At 35.1% G+C, this 22,356-nt stretch overlaps 1 protein-coding gene across 1 annotated transcript; it reads right to left on the minus strand.

The window, feature by feature from the left end:
• Positions 1–808: 808 nt before the first annotated feature.
• LOC144964015 (actinia tenebrosa protease inhibitors-like) lies at positions 809–21,997 on the minus strand. The gene is made up of 10 exons (XM_078897961.1): positions 21,819–21,997; positions 20,717–20,789; positions 18,590–18,647; positions 17,217–17,399; positions 16,186–16,432; positions 8,326–8,358; positions 5,975–6,041; positions 4,201–4,252; positions 2,821–3,003; positions 809–1,111 (listed from the first exon to the last, which is right to left on the minus strand). The coding sequence occupies exons 1-10, from the start codon at positions 21,954–21,956 to the stop codon at positions 862–864; spliced, it is 1,284 nt and encodes a 427-aa protein (XP_078754087.1). The 5' UTR covers positions 21,957–21,997; the 3' UTR covers positions 809–861.
• Between the last annotated feature and the right edge of the window lie 359 nt (positions 21,998–22,356).

Consider the following 22,356-nt stretch of genomic DNA (forward strand, 5'->3'; position numbering starts at 1 on the left):
GTCATGAGTGGGGGTTTGAGTCGGATAAGACACATGCATTGATTGGCTTCCGGATCTACATCTGTCGTCTCGATGAATCGGTCTAATGTGTCTTAACGTCTCTTTAATTTAAGTAAAATATATTTATGGAGAAATCCAACCTCGGGATCCAATTTACACGCACCTTCCGTATGGTCGACAGGGAGAGAGAGAGAGAGAGAGAGAGAGAGAGAGAGAGAGAGAGAGAGAGAGAGAGAGAGAGAGAGAGAGAGAGAGAAAGAAATAAAGAGAGAGATAGAGATAGATAGATAGATAGAGAGAGAGAGAGAGGAGAGAGAGAGAGAGAGAGAGAGAGAGAGAGAGAGAGAGAGAGAGAGAGAGTTCAGCGAGAAGTCGCACAAGCCACTGGGCCATCCAGCCACACACAAAGAATGCTTTCAAACTAAGAACCTCCTGTGAGGATTTTCTACTCTCAATGTAGGGGATCACAACGAGGCTGCATGACTCTCTCTCTCTCTCTCTCTCTCTCTCTCTCTCTCTCTCTCTCTCTCTCTCGGCCAGGCCGAGGGTGCCTTGTCAGTTGGATCCCGAGTTTGGTTATGATAACGTGCTATTATTTTTCTCTGTTTTTTTTTTTTCTGAAACTTCATGTGATATATTTCTGATCATTAATTGAAGCTGAATTCCTTTAAATGGTCACGTGCGTTGTAAAAACAATTAAGGCAAACAGATGAACAATTTTATTTTCAAAAGGTCGTGTGGCACACAAAAATTGAAAACAAACTAACAAACAAACAAAAAATATAAAAAAGAAGACCAGGAAGAATCATTATCTGCTACAATTTTTACTTGATTCAAAGTAAGCCATCCGACTCTTCACGTCTATACGTTTATTTGACAAGTCGCCTGGCATCCGACTTTAGTATGGAATCGATTTCCGTTTCCTTGACAGCCGCCATAGGTAAACTGTTCACAAGTATCGGTGTCCGAGTTGTAATAAATCATATCCATGGAAGCTCTGCATGGCCCGGTATCCGGTTCCAGGTCACAGATGCATTTGTCCTGGCATTCTCTGCGAGTTATAAAACGATTGGCGTTCCCACCGCAACCACCATAGGTAAATTTTTGACACCTGCCAATACAGATAAAGAGGGGGTAAATGTAATACAGTAAGTATGAACACATTATGTTATTGTGCATCATTAATAATGTTTTAAATATTCTCACAGCAGGCCATATAGAACTAAAATCCATTTATCCATAAGAAGTCACATGTTAAACGCCCTTAGATATTGACAGCTTACAGTGCCTATCACTGTCTATACGGAGTTATTCATTTACAGTTGTCCAATGGGGTAATGTGTGCGTAAAATACTTTACCCAAGGACGCAAAGCCGAGGCCAGAGTTTTTAAGATGAATGTCACCATCGTAAGTGTACAATTATATAATTCTGTCATAATACCCCTTCCCCCAAGTGGGCCTGCCTTGTGAAACAGACAAACGGTCCTACATAAATGAAATTGCTGATAAAGCAGAGGAAGCTGCAGGGAAAGATTTTAAGACCCTCTTCGCCACCACCAGATTGTTAGCGGTCGAAAAAAACCAAACCCAAATAAACCCGTCAGAGACAAGGATGGGAAACTAATCACATCAAAAGAAGAGCAACTCAAACGATTGAAAGAACACGTGAAGTGCTTTACAGACAACCCCCAGTACTAAGACCACACCTGAACTCTGGAGAACCCCCCCCCCCCCCCCAAATATCAATACCCATACTGGTATATTATGTCAACTGTATATGGAGCCCCTTATAAAAATGGCAGTCAATAGTTTTAGAAAATGTGCAAGATGGGCAACAAAGTTTTTGAACGAAACTGACAATATGTTTATGGGGAAGGGTTAAAATACTTAGCCTTCCCATCTCTAAAATACACAGGGAGGAGTGACTAATATAGGTATACAAAATTGCCCATAATTTTGATGAAATTGACCACACTAACTTTTTAAGTACTCCCATGTAAAATTTACCCGTGGAGATGAATGAAATGTTTAACAACACATTATTTTACATTTGCGCGGCAAAATATTATATTGTAAGGACAGGGTCATGGACCGTTTGAAATTTATAACAAAAGTCTAAAAGTATTATATTATCACTTCAAAAGTGAAATTGACAGGAGTAAGCTTTAAATTGATATATAATATATCTGATTGTTTATGTTGTAAATGATGATTATAATTATAATTATGTCTAGGGAATTTTGACTTTAACCTTTCTTTTTCACACATTTAAAGGAAAGAGAGCTAGAGGAAGACAAAGAATGACTTATTTAAATACCCTAAGAATGGCCAAATGTGATTTTAAAAGCAACACAGATTTCATGCGCACCGCAGAGGATCTTGATTCGTGGAGACAAAGCTGACCGGCAACGTGCTCAAGAGCACAAGCCACGATGGATGATGATGATTTAAAGGCATTTGACATAAGCAACCCTTACTATAATATGTTATGTTATGTACAAGTCAAGAGTCACTGTACAGGCTACGCAGTGTTTAATGTGGGATTTTCTGGGAAGGAAGAGGAGGAGGAGGAGGAGAAGAAGAAGAAGAAGAAGAAGAAGAAGTAGTAGTAGTAGTAGTAGTAGTAGTAGTAGTAGTAGTAGTAGTAGTAGTAGTAGTAGTAGTAGTAGTAGAATAATAATAAGAAGAAGATTGAATCTTTCTGATCATTTATTTTTAGAATTCGATCTTTTGTCATCTAGTTCATCCCGACAGAGCAGGCTGTGACTCTGAGTAACAAATATAAATAAAAGGGGAAAAGGAAGAAAACAAAACCTCACTTATTTATCTCTTTGTTGAAATAATAGCGTTCTGTGTCTCTTGAACAACTTCCAGTATCCTTGGGTAGTTTGCACACGCATGTCCCCATGCACTCACTCTTGGTTTTGAAATTGTTTTCATTACCTCCGCAGCCACCGTAGGTAAAAGTCTCACATTTACCTGTATGTTTGTTAAACGTCCATCTATTGGGTAAAGGAAACGATTGATTGAGGAGATTATTCTAAAAGTAAATAGGTAAATAGGTAAATAATTTTATATATATATATATATATATATATATATATATATATATATATATATATATATATATATATATATATATATATATATATATATATATATGGATCAATAATTAAATGAATAACTAAATGAATAAATAAACCATCCCCTCCGCCCCATAAGAAAGAGATAATAGACTTTTGCGGTTAAGTGGTCTTGTGGTTGTATAACACTCGCTTCTAGAACATTTCAGGTCGGAAGGTCCTGGGTTCGAGTGTCACTCTGAGCGGCGGATTGTTGAGTCCCTGGAAAAGGCTCTTACTCAATTAGCCCAATGTACTCAGTCGTGAAATGAGCGCCTGGCCGTTCATAGCGTTGTTTCTGTCCAAAAAATTGTAATGTTGTAAATTGCAATAGCAAGCGTCATGTTAAGTGTTGCTGATTGTCAGGGACCCTTGGTAAAGCGCTTTGAGTACGTTTAGTGCCATTTGTGCTATATAAATGCTAAAATGCTCAAATGAAGGATAGGCAGATTCATCTAGAGATCCGAAGGGAAATAAGGAGGGAGGGAGGGAAGTAAAGAAAGAAAGAGAGAAATAGAAAGAGGACAGGGAAATAATAAGAGTGAGACAATGATATTTGCGTAGAAGTGAACGGGCGCCCGCGTCTGTGTGTTTGATAGATAGACGCGAGGCGAGACAATTACAAGAATATAACACTATTAGAGATTAAGTTCTGTAAGAAGAAATGATATATCAATAATATATTATCATAAATAGATGATACGGCAAATGGTATGATATATATATATATATATATATATATATATATATATATATATATATATATACCTAGTATATATATGTATATATATATATATATATATATATATATATATATATATATATATATATTGATAGATAGATAGATAGATAGATAGATAGATAGATAGATAGATAGATAGAAAGAAAGAGAAAGAGAGAGAGAGAGAGAGAGAGAGAGAGAGAGAGAGAGAGAGAGAGAGAGAGAGAGAGAGAATGAAAGAGGGGGGATAGGGGGGGGGGGGCGGGGGGCGGGAGAAGAAGATTGTGTGCGTGCTTCTCTGTGAGTGTCTTTGTAAGTTTGGTAATTGCGTATGTTGGTACATCATAGCATCATACCTGGTAATACTAGCCCTACATGGTCCAGTCTCCGCAGGCAGTGTACAAATGTCTTCATGAAATGTAAACAATTAGTACAAGTTACAGTATAAGCTTTTTTAAAAACAACCTGTCATAATATAAAGCAATACAATAATAAACGAGATGTGTTAAAGCGATATAATCAGGTCCAAAGCCAATAGATACTCTTGAAATGTAGGACAATACAAGACGCCTGGAATGCGACATTACAATTTTTCACGCTAGAAAAAACTTTTAGTCAGTTAACTGTCGTACTCTGGAAAACCATGTGTGTATTTATCAATTTGACCAGAAAACTCGCCCGTCAAACCATTTATTTAACAATTTGGCCAGAAAACTCGCCCGTCAAACCATTTATTTAACAATTTGGCCAGAAAACTCGCCCGTCAAACCATTTATTTAACAATTTGGCCAGAAAACTCGCCCTTCAAATATCGATTGATTAAAATCGATCGATATTTTAAGAACGAGTTATCAAGCCAATTTTTAAAGATATATGAATATGGTTTTCTATAGCACGACAGTAAACTGTTTAAAGTCCATTTACACATCATTATTATGGTAGAAAGTCTGAGTAAAATAAAAATCTGAAAAGTGTATCTACGAGATATGAAAGGTGCCAAACAAAGCAAGAAATGAAAATACACGAAAAAGAAATCCCAAAAAGCAGTCTACCTCGACTGGGGGAAGATTGATTTTTTGGTAAGTTTTTGTTTCTTGTATTTTTCTTTCTTGCTTATTTGGCACCTTTCATATACACTTGTTCAGATCTTTATCCCTAGTCTTTTCAAAACTCATCCTTGCTTCCTCTACTGCAAGATTTGCGCTCACGCTCTGAGAGACCTTGGGAAAGGCTCTTTACTTACATTCTCTCATGATACTCATGTCTAAATGAGTACGTGGCCGTGAACAGGGTTGTCTATGTCGGAAAAAAGTTTGAAATTGGAAGTCGGCATAAAAAAGGGTGTTTGATTACGATAATATTATTGTTTATTGTATACGTTTTGCAACTAACTCTTGTCCCAGACAAAATAAGTACCAACACGTATTGACACGAGAATGACTTTGTTTCTGTTCTAAGTTAATCATGCATTTCATGTACTCCCCTGCTGAGTATTCACCATCGAAGGGGTCACTAAGTCTAGTTTAGATCAGAGGAAAGTACTTTCTACAATAACTTATTGGCATATATCCAAATGGTAGCAAGTCAATATACGTTCACTTTAATGCTACACATTGTGGAATAAATTCTTGCTCTAAGAGGTACCGATTGCTCAATGCTAGAACTAACACGGGACTGGTAACGATCCCAGTTAGGTCGAATTTTTGCTGCCTATCCCCCCCCCCCCCACACACACATACACACACTTTTTTTTTCTTCTTCCTACCAGCAGTAATAATCCCAGCAGGATTGCTGGATCTTCTACATCTAATGGAAAGTACTTTGCGACAGACCAGCGTCCGTTCCTTAAAGCAACGAACAAATGTTACAATTTGTTCAAACGCAACAGTCTCCGTGGGCCTTAATGCGACGAATGGCAGCTTTTTATGGACCTTAACGCTCCAATGGTCTGACTACCTATTCTTGTGTATATCATTAACCATGGTTTGATTTTATATTTAAATCGATTGATATTTGAATGACGAGTTTTCTAGCCAAATTTTATATTACGTTTTTCCAGAGTACGACAGTGAAAGAAGATAACCGGAGATAATACATTCCAAATAAAATCAAAATTTTTGAAACACTCACAATCTGCAGCAACCTTAGTGAGCCCTAAATTGGCGATCACCAAAATAAAGAACATGCACTTCCCAGCCTGTCAATGATTAGAAACAAATAACATTATTTTCAATACCAATATAATGAGCGGAAATTGGAGGAACTAGGACAGTTTATAAATATAGTTATGAGCACCCATATAATATATATATTTTACAAAAGGAAATAATATACTGTACGTATCAAGGCAATCTAATGTTATGACGGAATGACTATAATAAAGGAAATCGGGAAACTGATTTTTTAAACTTCAGGAATAAGAGACATACAACATTTACTGTCACTTTTATCTTCTTATTGTATATTATACTAGCTACACGCCTAATAAATGTAAACAAAAAAAAAGAAAAAAAAGGATATAATTTGAGACAAATATTTGAACAAAAATGAATAAATAAGTTATCATGAGTTATTAATAAACCATAATATATATATATATATATATATATATATATATATATATATATATATATATATATATAAATTGTTGCCTATAAAAAATCATAAATACTTAAATACAAAAAAAAAAAAGAAAAAGATAAATAATGATAAATGAAAGCTGATAAAAGGAAAGAAAAATAATGAAACACGGATTTAAAATGACATAATTACTCTGGTACACGCATAGATAGGAGGAAGTGAACTGATTTGTAGTGCAAGAAACTCACCCACAACATCTTGATAAAGTGATACTAGGCTGAGAAGCCTATTTCTATTCTACCCGCGATTTCCCTATTTTTTTGCGCACCAAAATTTTATGCATTGTTTTAATTCCATTCAATTTGGAACTCCTTAGTTACATATTGAACGCTTTTTGGTATACTTTCCAAGATTTTTCCACAGAGGACCTACAAAATATCTCTGTCGTCTATCTAGAATTTAGTAATGTATTTATGGCTTTATTGTTTTTTGATGTTGGCTGAAGATGGATTTTGAGCCCGAAACGTTCAGTGTTTGGTATTTTTTTTTTTTAAAGCTGTTATATTCATTTTTGTTTCTTACTTTCCACATCTTAAAAGTTCAGGCATCAAGATAAATTTTACATAATACCGTCTTGCAATGATTTGTAACATATTACACTATAAAAACTAAACAAAAGGAGAGATAAAAAATGTATGCAGACCTTGTTGATGCTTTAAACGTTATACCCTTGTCAATGTGCTATTTTCTGTCACCGAGGCCACTTGACCTAGATACATCAAATCTTGAGACACATTTTTTAGATCTTTACAAAAAATCTTGAATATTCATAGTTCTCATTAGAAATTGAGATTTGTTTTAACTAAATTATAATTCAGCGCATTGACCTCAATGGTAGAATCAAACAAACCTCAAAGTCTGGAGTAAAAGGCTTTAAGAATCAGATTTATTTAATAAAAAAGCGTGGATAGTTTTGAAGTTGAGGTTAATCATAATTCTACGAATTCTAAATTATAGTGGGGAGGTAATTTATAGCACTTTTTAGCATCAATCATGCATGATTAGTTTTTTTTTTTTTTTAAAAAGAACAACAATAGTCTATTGAAAAATGTCCGTATCAATGACACAGAATATTAAAGTGGCATTGATGGTCCTGTAAGAATCGCGTATCGTTTCATTACAAAGTAACATAAATGGCAATGAGCATATTAATTTGGGACCGGATGGATGCAGATCTTTGCAAATTCTGACCTCCGCGTTAAGATTTTGGGTGACGTTAATTAGGTCAACGTGTCGTTCTCTGGAAATCCCGTATTTAACATTTTGGTGTCATGGGTGTCGCATAATCGAGAGACCATTTCTTTTTTTAAAAGCTTCTTGTTTGATGTAACTTTCTGTTCATCTCAAACATACCAGTAAATGGTAGGTAACCAGATAAAATTATACAGACCAAGACGTTTTTCAAAGAAAAATAAGGAGTTACTCAATTTCACTCCATTCAGTACACTGACTGATGGGCACTTGTGAGGGTCAACCAACATCATTTTAACCATTACATGTTAAAATGTATATTACTTCATTACACTCAACTAAAGTGTGAATATGACTTTGGCTGTTAACAGAGGCAATTGTTGTATTGGTGCTAGTAAAAAAAGGCGTCAAACAGGCGATTTGTAATCTATAAAGTTGAAATCCACTCTTGCGCTCGGTCTTCTGAGGTAATAATAAATCAGTGCAAAGCACAATGAGAATAGTGAGAATGTGGTCTCTTTTGTGCTCGTCAGTTTTGAAAAATAATATTTCTTTTTTTTTCTTAGAACAAAAATAAATAGCATTGTGAAATATTTAAGTTGATACAAAAGAACTTTTTAAAAGGTCAATAACGCTGATAAGCGCCTTACCATTTCACTTGTAGGTTTGTTTACTGAAATGTCCTACTTAGGCTATATTTTTACAGGACACACAATCATATTGGCTCTGGTATATATAAGGTTAAAGTGAGCAGGTGGAGTAAAAGAGTAATGACCCTGATACTGAATTCTCATTTTCTTTTACTATTAGGATACAGAGCCGCTGAATTAACCAGGCAAATGGCAAGTGAGTTACTGTAACATCTAACATTCTTAGCCTGTAAAATTTGAAAGAAAGTAATAGAAAAAAAGACAGTACGAAGATAGTCCGGCTCTTTAAAAAATAGTTTTACAGCGTGGCTGGAATCAATTTCTTACTCTAAATTCGAATTCGTCAAGTGCAATCAACTTTTAAAAAATTGATTACAGATTTGCTTTAATGTTTTGCAGCATTGCAGCTAACAGACTTCATTAATAGTATTTAGCGTCGACTAAATGATTGCTATGTACATACTAGATATAAGTATTATAGACTTGCCCAATAGATATTTAATACGATTTCTTGAGAACAAGAAATTCATTACAATTTTGTGATTTGGACGTCGAAATTGGGAATAATGAACTTTCCTTTGCATGGTTTTCAAACGTAATTATTTTCAAGCTACAATAACAACAAAAAAATAAAAAAAATAATAGATAATGTGACATTTATATCATGCCTATCTCTTTTAAGGATCGATATAGATGATCGTAGAAGTTATAAACAAAATATCGATATCAATCAATTTTGAACAAATTCAGGACACAGATTGGTTCATTGTGATAAATTATTCATTTCAGCATTTTAAATTTCATGCATGATAGTATATTTCTCTCACCCTTCTTGTTTATTAAGCAGAACATTGCATACTTTAGAAATGATGGAGGTAAATGAGATATTACTTTTCAACCCGCCTGTGTAAGATTGTATGTTTGAAAATATATTATTATACTTGAAACAATTGCAATTGATGACTTATCTTAGCAAAAAAAAAAAAAAAAAAAAAAAAAAAAAAAAAAAAAAAAAAAAACAACAAACAAACCTTGACTGGACAGAAATGTTGCAATCGTTATTATTTAATGTGGCTATTTTCACATCATTACAGGATTTATGATACCCAAGTGGTTATTTTTAACCGATTACTGGATTTATTCAAAAGTGATATAATTGTATCTGATAAAACTTTTTCTAGATTAACTCTAATTCACTTCACGTTAAAAGGATCAGCTAAAGTATATATTTTCCACACTGATTGATCTGCCCTTGTGTGGAATATTTTCATAAACTCATGATTTTAAGATCTTTCTTTCCTATGAGAGCACGTATTTGTCAATTTGATGCAAGGGATTTTTCGCTTTCAAATTGTGTATAGATTTATAGACTAAGTGTTGGCATTGCAAGAGTTATTTGTATATAGCATTGTAAATATAACATATCGTGGCAAATAGCAAACGTACAACAGTATACGCTTAGAATTCGTGTCAGATAGAAATTTAGTGAGAAATGATATCATTTTTAATAAATACCAAATTTAAGATAAAGCAAATGCCGTCTTAATGACCACAATAGACCAAAAATTCGCAACTTTGCGTATTTCTGTCTGTCGCATCTCGAATATTTTATCTAGAAATAAAAAGATGCTATTTATATATATGGAAACTCAAGAGAAGGCTGATCCTCACACTTTGATACGTTTTTAAAGTTTTTTATCAGCTATTAATAAGAATGTCTCACTGTTCAGAAAAATTGATGAAAAGCGTTAACGGCCATTTGCACGGCTTTCCGACCATAGCATAATTGGCCATATTATTTAGGAAAGAACTGTGTCATCCAAAACATTAGACATCACCAGCCACTAGAAAAGAGTCTTTCGATTTTGTTTTCGTGGCCACAAATGTCTCCAGCAGTCAAATATTATCATCTAGGCATCTAAATATAGATCTATAACTACAGACACATTCAAATATTTATTGAGCGTATACATAAACGTAATAACAAGCAGAGGACAAACAATACAACAAGTTGAATGTTTCAAATATTTAGGCTTCAATGTAACATCCAATGGAAAATCAGATTGTGAAATAAAGAAAAGAATAGGTATGGCGAAGAATGCATTCAACCAGCTGCATACAATTATGAAAAACAGGAATATTAGCATGAAAACAAAAATCAAAGTCCTGGATTGCTATGTACTGTCTGTGCTGCTATATGGTTGTGAGAGCTGGACCATAAACAAGACCATGGTTAAAAGACTGGAGGCAGTGGAAATGTGGTTTTACAGAAGAATGATGAGGGTGTCATGGATGGAAAGGAAAAGAAATGAAGAAATTTTAGAAATGGCCAACAGAAAAAGATCACTGATAACAAAAATCATCAAACGCCAAATGGAATTTTTAGGACACATTATCCGCCACCCTGGTTTGGAAATACTCGCCTTGACTGGAAAGATGAATGGAAAAAGAATAAGAGGAAGACAAAGAATAACGTAATTGAAAGGGATAAGAACTTGGACAGATGAAGCTGAGAAAGGTGGCGCTGCTTTAATAGAATTGGCAAGAGATAGATCAGCTTGGCGGAAGATGACCTCCGACGTCTGCTTCAGATATGGAACTACATGAGATGAGAGATACATAAACGAGTAGGAAATGTGAAAAGACTTATACGTCTAAGATAATGTACCAACTTGAGCGATAGACACGGTGGTAGTGATGATGAAGATGATGATTATGGACTTATTTATTATGTTAAGAAAATTTTAAAGTCCCATGTAAAGATCGCTGATTTGAGCATCACAAAGTGCATACAAAATTCAGGTCTGTCAATTCTTCTTCGATTAGACCTGAGGCATTGTCTGTACACATTGTGTGTATACAAAGAATCACACACTACACATGTAATCGAAAGATTTCCTATAACACCTCCCGATTTACTTCCAACATAATTATGAGACTTTCGAATCTCTATCATCAGAGCCTCGGTTATCACCACCAGATCTTGCTTTAGATTTAATCAACGTTGTCGATCTGCAGCAAATGTCTGCCGTGCCTAAAGATCCTCAATGGTGTTAAGATTCAGTCGATGAACTTCCAAAATACTTAAGATCTAGATTGAGCCGGAAGGGTAAGGTTGTTATTTGTCTTCATCTAAATGAAATACGCGGTCATTGCAATATTGGCAGGAATTTTCGGATCTCATCTCTGAATATGTCCAAAAAGCGTCATCTCTGTTCCAGCATGTTGATTGAGAGTGACCTTTCATTAGCGTTTTCATATAACGATTAATTTGTAATTCAGGTTGTATATCGAATGTTTAGTATTTTTCTCAATTTCTTTTTTTTTGCGATGGAGTGTATCTAGTTTATCTTCGTCTGATTTTGTTATTGCCCATGTGCAGCAGTTGAACAGTAGGACTGACTTCATTAGAGCCTGGTATAGATTGAGTTTTGTGCCTGTTTTGTTCTTGTCCCCACTCATCTATCGTTTGTAAGCTTGTTTAGTGTGGCATTTGAGAGTTTACGTCTTCCTACGTCACATACAGAGCATCAGGTGCAGACGAAATGCCAAGAGAACTACTGAAATATGGCAATGTTATGATGTATTTACAATCGCCAATTATTCAGTGAAACATTTAAAAATGTGAATCCCTTGACATCAATTATACTCGTCAGTTTACAAAAGCCAGGAATTAAAAAAAAAAGTTGTCTATCAGAGTTGGAGTTTATCTTGGTTTCAACGGAAAATAGCAATTGCTTGCTATCCTTTGGACAGGATGCTAGTCTATCGCAAAGTAATTTCGCCAGATGCAACAAACCTAGCTACCCAATCTCTGATGGGTAGACATGGGGGATGACAGGGGAGATAAAAAATCCTGACTGCACTCCAAATCGATCTCTTTGCATATGAAGCGAGCGCTGTACCAACTGGGCTGTTGGGACACCCTGAACTGTCGGGAAAGTTAAAGCGCCCCCCCCCCCCCCCCCCCCCCCCAGCATGATATCAACAACGCTTTTAAGTTTTTTGACTTGCGGAAAACTTCAATTGAATTCATCAGGTCACTTTAACTTTATATCCATGTTTGGATATTATTTAGCTCACCAAGTCTTAATTCCGAATAGATGCGATGGCGCCCTGATTAAAAAAATTTTGGCTCAAGTATCTATGGCTACAAATTCAATTCCCACCATCCTGTCTGCACATAATACCGTTTTGAGGGCAAGGGATCATATATTTTAACAACCAACCTTGAAACTTGGTCAAAGAAAGAGGTGAGAGGTGTAATTTGTAATATATTAGTGCGAAAGGGGTAAATCTCACCAAAGTTGAGTGTGTTTATGATGAGGGTGCAAACTCAGTCTATCATTTGTGCAGACTATTTAAATTGGGGCATTCCGACTTGGCGGATGATTGAGGGAGAGTGCGCTCTTCCTCAGTGACACCAGAGAGCAATTTTAAGCGGGCCAATGAGTTGATTCAATAAGACAAAATGCTAGGTAATACTAAAAACTGGATATGAATATAACAGGATTCAATAGTCTGATGTCACGCCCGTCCAGCAACGAGCAGCTTGGTTCTAAACAAAGAAAATCGGTACTTTTTATTCTTCATGCAGGCTAGAACTTTTTTACATGTCATGTGATCAGAATGTATAAAAGTCAAAACATGATCAAATTTATAATGTTTTTCTCCTCTGGATACACGTTTGTGCTCGTCGGAGAAGTATTTCATAAGGACGTCCGCCATTGTTCAGATAGTTTAGAACCATTTACTAAGTCATTATACGTCATTACGAGGGAAGTGATGTCACGGCTGTTGAAGACTATTTTGTTGAGAGGTATTACCCCATCCCTGAAACAGTCCTGACCTAGCATCTTTGTAAATCTTTTCTAAACACTGAATCAATTTTACGAGAATAAACTCATCGACTATTAATTGAAAACATACAGAAACCCCTTGACGCATATTTTTTCAGGATTCACCGGTAGACCGTTAGGAGAAATGTGTTGAAAGACTTAACGACGATGTAGAGAAATGACACAAGAATCTGGTTATTACAGAATGTAAATTAACTTTGGACAAAGTTCAAATATATGTTAATTTTATAGCAATTTTGAAAGGACCCTCGTATTTATGATTCTTTTTGCCAACCAAAGAGGAGGCACATGGGTCAGGTGTATGCCTTCGCCTCTGGACTGCACTGCTCATGTCATTTCATCATAGCTACGACAACCCAGAGTGGTGATTACTGACGAGTCAATGACAACTTTAGTCGTAGGTTTAATTTAGAAAAATAAAGAAAAATGAATGAAATAAAGAGGATATGGCATAATGCATGGCCATTGTTTCGTCACCAGAATGTACCGAGTTCGTTCTCCCGTCATACTGTAATGTAGCCTTGGACATGTCACTTGGCCCTACCTTGCTTGCACTGCTTTAAACAGCTGAAATATTTCAGTATTCCCTTGAAAGTGACCATATAGACCCCCCCCCCCCTTTGAGGATAAATAAGTAGAACTTTGTCTTTTTTATTCTTATAACAAGTTTCCCCCCAGACCTTACTATTATTATTATTCGATCAATCAATGAATTTTTATGTTTTAAAACGGGCTGTGTGTTGCTAACTGTTATTGGCTACAACTTGAACCGTTAACTGTCGTGCTCTGGAAAGACGTATTGTAAAATTTGGCCAGAAAACTCGTCTTTCAAAATAGATCTCATTAAATGGCCCTTATCTTGGAAACACCCAGACCTTAGATCTCGCGAGATTTTTGCCAAGATAAGGGCCATTTAAATCGATAGTAATTTTAAGAATGAGTTTTCTGGTTACATTTCTAAATATGCGTCTTTCAAAAGTACGGCAGTCTACTGGATAAATGATGTACAATAAGCTTCGTACAAAATTGTTTATCACATTCTCGCATTGTTCCACTTGGAATTTCTTAACTTGCTTTGAAACCTTTCTCTAATATAATAAATAGGCGAATGTTTTATGCAGCGTAGATTCATTTAAACTATCTCAACGAGAAGATATCACATATTATATTAAACTTGCTCATTCAGGTTGTGTTTGTTGACTGAATATTCTTGACCTGAAATGCTCCTTAATCCTTATCATGGTAGGATTGGTAGAAAGGGGAGCAGCCCCTTTATGAAGCTTTCGACGATTAGAAGACTCTAAAATATGTTCAATATGTGTTTAATAACGCTCAGCGCTCACAGTTACAGGCTTCTGGTCTTCAAACATAAAAAGGAAGACCCAAACATCTCTTGAAAAATCTTAATTCTCACCAAACAGTTAATTTGTGGTCATGCATTCCTTCATCGGGTCATTGAGAATTCTAATCAATTTTTTCTGATTATAGGTACAGTTATTTTAGTTTTTTTTTTAAATGGGCATCATCTGAAAACCAGAAGCTCTTTAAAAACAGTTTGTCTCTTTCAATTTTCTCAAGCCGCCATCGACAATTTAGGTATATAGGTATTTGTAAGGTTATGTTGCACTTAAAGTTTGTAAGAGGTCAACTTAAATTCATCTCTTAATATTCATCATACTAACACACGAGGAATGTTAAGATCAAAAGACATTCGTCTAATAGATTTTTGAAAGTTTCGTACACTGTATGATTAAACATCTCAGTCTTTTCAGGAATTGTGGGAGACTTTAAATGATTTTTGCACTGTGCTTAAAGATCACGTTTATGGTCAGACTTTGTGCCAATCATTGCATTTTAAACTTGACCATTTTCAAGAGGATGACATTGTTGGAATAGCATCTTTGTTATGCGAGTCCAGTTTAAAGCATTCACCAATTAAGTCTTGAGCTTTCATTATTGATTTTTTTTTACCAGAAATATGTTCTGACGCATATTTGAATACATAATTCTCCATTTTGTCTATTCATCTCTGGATTCAACATTTAATCTGATCGTTTACATTCTCATGTCCGGATAAATCTCCTAATATTCCTCCATACCTATCTGCTGCAAATTGGTCGACAAGCAACAGAGTTATTAGCTAATCTTTTGCTTTTATTTTTAGAGGTATCTATAATACAAGCACTTTGGTAAGACTGAACGGTTCATCCAAGATTCCGTTAATAACTAAGCGGCTTTCATATTAAGCAACGATACACACACAAAATACCTGTCGATGCATTTGTTTCTTCTCAGTTTTATAAAGAAAAATTCATGTACACAAGGTAACTTACGACATTTAGTTTAGGCTACACCAGACCAGCCTCAGACAGTTACAATTTAACGAATGATATCACCCATAAAATTCAATTTGTGTAGGAAAATCTGGACTCAGGCTTAAAGGGTATGGCCAAGGAACACCCAACCATTTTGAGAGATTATAAACACTGATTATGGTCATGAACCTATTTGGTGATGATGGGGCAAATTACATGTTTCTCCTGGATTGGATGGCGTGTCCGTCGTTTAAAATTAGACCTCTTGAGCAAATTGAGATAAGCTTCCAATAATCGAACTTAACCATTTGAACCGAGCCTAAATTTTGTCAATTCGCACACTTTATCTACCATTTCACTGACATTTATTGTAAAACGATTTTGTCCGGTCTTAAAGCAATCAGTTCACTTGAGATTAAAATTAGACCTTTTTTTTGAGAATTGTTTATGCTTATCTTTGTGTTATCATAAGCCAGACCTACTCATACTCCGCAATAACGAAATAGTTTTGGAAAGCTGAAGGGGACACGGTTATAAATAGCACTCAAAATTTTCTATTCCCCCCCCCCCCCACCCCTCACGCAAAAAAAAAAAAAAAAAAAGAAAAAAGAAAAAAACAAATTGAGTCATCCATATATTTTTCTTTTAATCAATTTCTTTTTCGAAGGAATTCAGTCAACGTTTTAATGTTTTATTTTACAGGTCATCTTACAGTCGACTTCGGTCTCGAATCGATTCCCATTTCCTTGACAACCACCATAGGTAAACGGTCGACAAATGTCGACGCGATGGTCATAATACATCCTAGAAAGGGAGGCATAACATGGTCCTTCTTCCGGTTCTAGATAACAGATACACTGATCCTGACATTCTTTGAGTGTTGAAAACCGGTTGCCGTTTCCGCCGCAACCTCCATAGAAAAATGGTTCACATCTATCAATTGAAAGCAAGGTGTGAATTAATGAAAAGAATAAGATGAGAGTGAGGAATTTTTAATAAATGAATCAATCTAGAATTGAAAAATGAAAACTAATAAAAAATTTGATAGAATAATAATATTGCTCACATTAAATAACATTTTTTTTCTAATTAGGAACAACCTGTTCTTAAATTCAAGTTACTTTAAAAGATCAAAATGCGGCACAAGAATTGCATTTTAGTTTTGAGACCAAGAAGAAATGAATAACTCAATTTACGATTTCCAGCATGACTGTTGGTCATGAATGTGTGGGTTACGCAAAAAAAAAATGCTGCGAAGGTGACGTTTGGTTAACACACAAATACACATACACACACACGCACACACAGAGAGACACATATTATATACACATACATTGATGGTCACGAATGTGTGGGTTAACCAAAAGTTATTATTCCAGACAACTAATACCAGTGTCTGTAATTCACTGATTTCAGACAATAAATCTACCTTTATTTTACTGACTGAGATTGAATAAGTCATATTTACCCATCTTCATCTTGATTAAATGTTCGTGAAAAACAATAAATTAAAAGGGTATGAAGTAGATATGTTAAAAAATTCTCTTATTATTTCCCATGGGTATTTTTCTTCTTCTTTAGAGTACATTTATCAGTGGATGACGGTTCCTGCAATACTCGTCTCATCAGACAACTAAGTTCTGGTCCTTACTCAATGTCAAACAGTGAGGTCAAGGTGACGATATTAAAAAAAAAAAAAAAGAACCATGGAACTCACTTGTTTGATTCTGAGTTGAAATGATAGGCCTGGATGTTTCTGCCACAGAAACCTGGGTCAAGTGGTTGAGAGCACACACAAGTTCCCATGCACTCAGTCATGGATTCGAACGAGTTCTCGTTACCACCACATCCACCGTAATCAAAAGCCTCACATTGTCCAGATGCTGTGTTGAACGACCACCTAATAGAGAAAATGGGTGAAGATAAAATGGTTGTTAAATCCAGGGAAAATGTTGAAATAGATGGATGAAGATCATCTTTTTTTATTAAAGTGCAGCAGGTAAGAAATGTGTTTGAGATGTAAACGGAAAACATTAGAGACTAGGAGAGTACGACAGACAAATGCGCCCACGCGCGCGCAAACACACACACACACACACACACACACATACAGACTTATACATATATTCATACATACATACATACAGAGAAAGAGAGAAAGAGAGAGAGAGCGAGAGAGAGAGAAAGAGAGAGAGAAAGAGAGAAGAGAGAGAGAGAGAGAGAGAAGAGAGAAAGAGAGAGAAGAGAAAGAAAGAAGAGAGAGAGAGAGAGAGAGAGAGAGAGAGAGATAGAGAAGGAACAAAGAAAGTAAGACCTCTTTCTCTCTCTCTCTCTCTCTCTCTCTCTCTCTCTCTCCCTCTCTCTCTCTCTTCCTCTCTCGCTTTCTCTGTATGTATCTCCAATCAGCACTTGCAGTGCAGTTATGTGAAACGTCGGAAAATAAATTGAATAATCAACGCATGTGTTTTATTTAAAAAGTTAAATTTTTTTTTCTTTATTTAAAACATTATCTGATGAACTAAAACCCTCGCGTCCTTTGTAACAATGGCGTTATCACTCCGAAATATAGATGGCGCTTTTTGTCATCACGGACAAATAAAATACTAAGACGATAGAGGGGCTGTCGGTTCTTAACGTGCGTAGCTCTTATTTTCTTTGGAAGGAGAGGAAATAAGGGAGAAAATAATATAACATAATATGCACGATTGTTTGTGTGATATAATGTATGTGTATGTAATTTTTATAATTTTTAGGAAGAAGTAATGAAAGAAAGTAATATATAGTGAGAATATTGAATAGATAAATAGATAAATAATCATAACGACGCAGACATATATAGAAAGACAAATAAACATTTGCACAAAAATACTGATACACAGGCACATACACCCGCAGAAAGTGATGGCGGAAGAAGTAGCTGAATAGATGGATTGGAGAGAGAGAGAAAGAAAGAAAGAGAGAGAGAGAGAGAGAGAGAGAGAGAGAGAGAGAGAGAGAGAGAGAGGGGGGGGGGAGATATATGCAAGTCTGTGTGGAATTTTTGTTTTTGTTCATGCGCATTTATATGTCTGTATGTCCCTCACATCTCACCTGGTCGTTCTCGCCTTGCACGGTCCGGGATCCTGAGGCAATGTACATATTCCCTCGACTGAAACAATGAAAAGAGTAAAACAAAAGTACAATCATAATAAGTCCTCACTCTGCGAACAAAGCCCGTATTTAAAGCTGTGGGCTGAAAACTCGTCCTTCAAACATCGATAGATTAAATTGAAATAACCATTTTAATTGATCGATATTTGAAGGAAATCGATCGGTATTTGAAAGACAAGTTTCCAGGCCAAAATTTTAAAATACGTATGGTTTCAGAGTACGGAAGATTAGTCAACCAGATTCTTTGATATTATAGATAGTATCCTATTTATTGTGACTAATCGTTCAAATGAATATTACAATATGTCGGAAGGTGTGAAAAAAAATATGAAAAAAGGGAATTCATAGTTAGAAACTGAGACCAGTGTTAAGGTTTTTTTTTTTCTTTATTGATGAGAAATAATAAATTTAGTTTCTCACAGAGCAAGAAACTAAAACTCTATATTTCTTTTATCATTCTAACTTTAAATTTCCTTTAAAAAAATCTGTATTTAATGAGCGCATTATCCAATAAACATGCTCGATGCGCTTAACAAATTGTCTCTTGAGTTTGCTATCATATGGGATATGACGCCTGTGAGACTACATTATTATGATCTATTTTTGGACAGAGACAACGCTGTTAACGGTCAGGTGCTCATTCTACACCGAGTATGGTGAGAGAAAGTAAGTAAAGAGCATTTTACCGGGACTCAACTTTGTGCGGCTGAGACGGGATCTCATCTGTTTTACCCCGTTATCATACAAGATTGAAGCGGTGAATCACACTTTGTTTGGTTATTTATCTTTTTGTCAGCCAGTAAATTTAGAGATTAAATCATTTCTAAATCATTTGGTGCATTTCAGATTTAAAGGAGGAAATGATAGAAACAGAATTGTGTGTTGGTTGTAATCGTTAATTTGTTATTGAGTTGCCAGCCGGAACTGATGTATCTTTGACTGAACTGTCATTGGAACTCCGAAATTCAAAAAAGAATATTATGAATAGAAAGATTAAAGTGTCGTCACTCAGATTTCTGATATATTTTTAAAAGACCCCAAGTTGATCAGACTATAAACATTTAAGGTTGCACATAGTGTTTTGCCTTTGTATGTTACATTTGACGTGCAGATGTTGAGAGAATTTCTCTTAGACGCATAGCATATCTAGGACATATTGAGTATAACTATAATTCACCGTGCTTTAGCAGCCTTAAAATGCTGTATTTGATCCCCCAGAACCAAAATCCCAGTCCATAAGTACAAGTCGCCTTTTATGTGTCATTTTGTGATTACCATGACTATCTGATCTGTCTCTGTCGGTTATCAGTTTCGACAAGGGATGCGATGCAAAGCGCTTTCTCAAAGACACAGCTAAGAGTGTTTGCCGTCATTGACATTATTCCGGCCACGCACATTGCGCGTGACTTGGATACGATAGAGAACATCACCGCTATATATCTTAACCTAAAACTATGAGTGAAAATAATCCGATTAAATTAACGAAAAGTAACTTCCCTTTATTCATCCCCAATGGGACAATTTGTCGTTAGCCGAAGGGCAGCGTAACAAGTCGTGAGCTAGGGCGAGGTGACTAGCTCAAGGTCACACACCGCGAGAGCCGAACTCATTACCTTTTGGGCACGCAGCGTAGATAGTACCGCTATGTCACGCTGCATATTCTTGGAATACGACGTCACAATAACCAATTTGCCAAACCTCTGTCATAATTAGTAAGGTTGTGGCGAAGAATATTTGAGATCAGATATGACAAATTATTTCTTCACGATATCTGGTGTTTCTGAGAAACGTCCAACTTCTAACAAGGACGATCAAGTTATTCCTCTTCATTTAATCGTTTTATAGGGATACGGTGCCAGGCAAAACAGAGACAAAACTTTTTTGAAAAAAAAAATTAATCCCAAGACATCTGCCTTCATCTGCTGAAGAAATAGACATTTAGATAAATCTTTGGTATTTCCCTTATTTTTTGGATGCCTTTTGGGGGGTTTTAAAATGTTTTTGGTTGGTTTGACAATGTGTATTTTTCACTTTTTAAAAGAATATTATATCTTTTAAAACACTCACACTCTGCATCAACGAGTCCTTCTGAGAGGCACAAGATGGCTGCCAACAAAATCAAGTACATGTTCTTCACGGCCTGTGGGTTGTAAAACAAAATGTGGTGTGATATCGTAAATAAACTACAAACTCTGGCAAAATACACATTTCAGATATTACCCACATTATTTATGACAAGTTTGTAGTCATTTTAAAAAATTGTTTCTGGCTAAAATGGAAACGAGTATTTCGTAAGTATAGTAAATTATATGTATAACAATTAAGCGTTCATCGGTTTTATCTGATTCTACTATGTATAAGGATGAAGCGTTCATCGGTGTTACCTAATTATATGTATAAAAATGAGGTGTTCATCGGTGATACCTTATACGAATAAAGTGGTCATCGTTGTCATCAAAATATTAATAGAGAATAGAATAACATAAAAGGTATTGGAGAAGTAAGATAAAAATGATTTTAAAAAAAGCAACAACAAACAATGACTCTTCGTGTCAATTGAAATGTGTTATAATAAAGTGTTAGTAAGAGTAATAAATATAATTGTGGATAGAAATACACTTCTTGTTTAAAAAGGTGTTGCATTTCATTTGGGATATCAATGATTTTCAATCGAAAAAAAAATTATGAGAGAATATGATAAATCGCATTTTAACCAAGGTCTCAAAGACATCAACATGTGTGAATCATATTTAAAAAACCAAACAAAAACTGCTTCACTTTTTGTTCTTGCTTAGAAATTTAATGGATAAAGTTTGCATTACAAATTTATATTATGATTAAAATACCTGCCTTACTTAAAGAATACAATTGAAAAAAAAAACACCAAAACAATACACCAAATAAAACAAACATATAATCCTAAATGTAATGACATGTCAATATTATTAAATATAAACCTTGGAGACAATTTGATTCACTGTCTTTTTGCGTTTCTGTTGTTTGTGTGTGTGTGTGTGTGTATATATATATATATATATATATATATATATATATATGTGTGTGTGTGTGTGTGTGTATGTGTATGTGGATGTGTGCATGTGTTTACTATCTATTTTTCCTTTTTTCTCCATTTAATTTAGTCTGACTTGAGAGAGTAAAATGCACTTACCATTTCAGATGGAAGGTCGAATTTAAACCAAAAATTATTTCTGCACCTGTCGATAAAAAAAGCATAGCACCAAAGATCAGACTGATGTTGTTTGGAATATATACGGGTTTTCAGTGGAAAGTGGAGTGAAAGAGTCATGTCCCTAACTTTTTATACGGTTTCTTAATACGAGTACTACATGACGAAATGACAAACGTTTTACACTGAAAGTGGATATTCTCTGTTGCAAAGCAGTAATTTTAAAGATATGAGGCGAAACATAATCTCTGTTCGCGTATGGCCTTGAGGTCCCTTCTGGATATAATCATTTTGAGCAGATCAAGCACCCTACCTTTCTAGATCCAATAATAATGTTAATAATAATAATAATAATAATAATAATAATAATAATAATAATAATAATAATAATAATAATAATAATAATAATAATAATAATAATATTGTACTTGATATTTGATTTTCTACCAGCTAAAGTAAGACATTACTTTATAGCCTGCCCATATTGCACATTTCAACAACAATGATTATACTGAAACGT

This window comes from Berghia stephanieae, chromosome 2, assembly GCF_034508935.2.
Source record: "Berghia stephanieae isolate SIO BIC M18660-M18661 chromosome 2, UCSD_Bste_1.3, whole genome shotgun sequence".
NCBI lineage: Eukaryota > Metazoa > Mollusca > Gastropoda > Nudibranchia > Aeolidiidae > Berghia > Berghia stephanieae.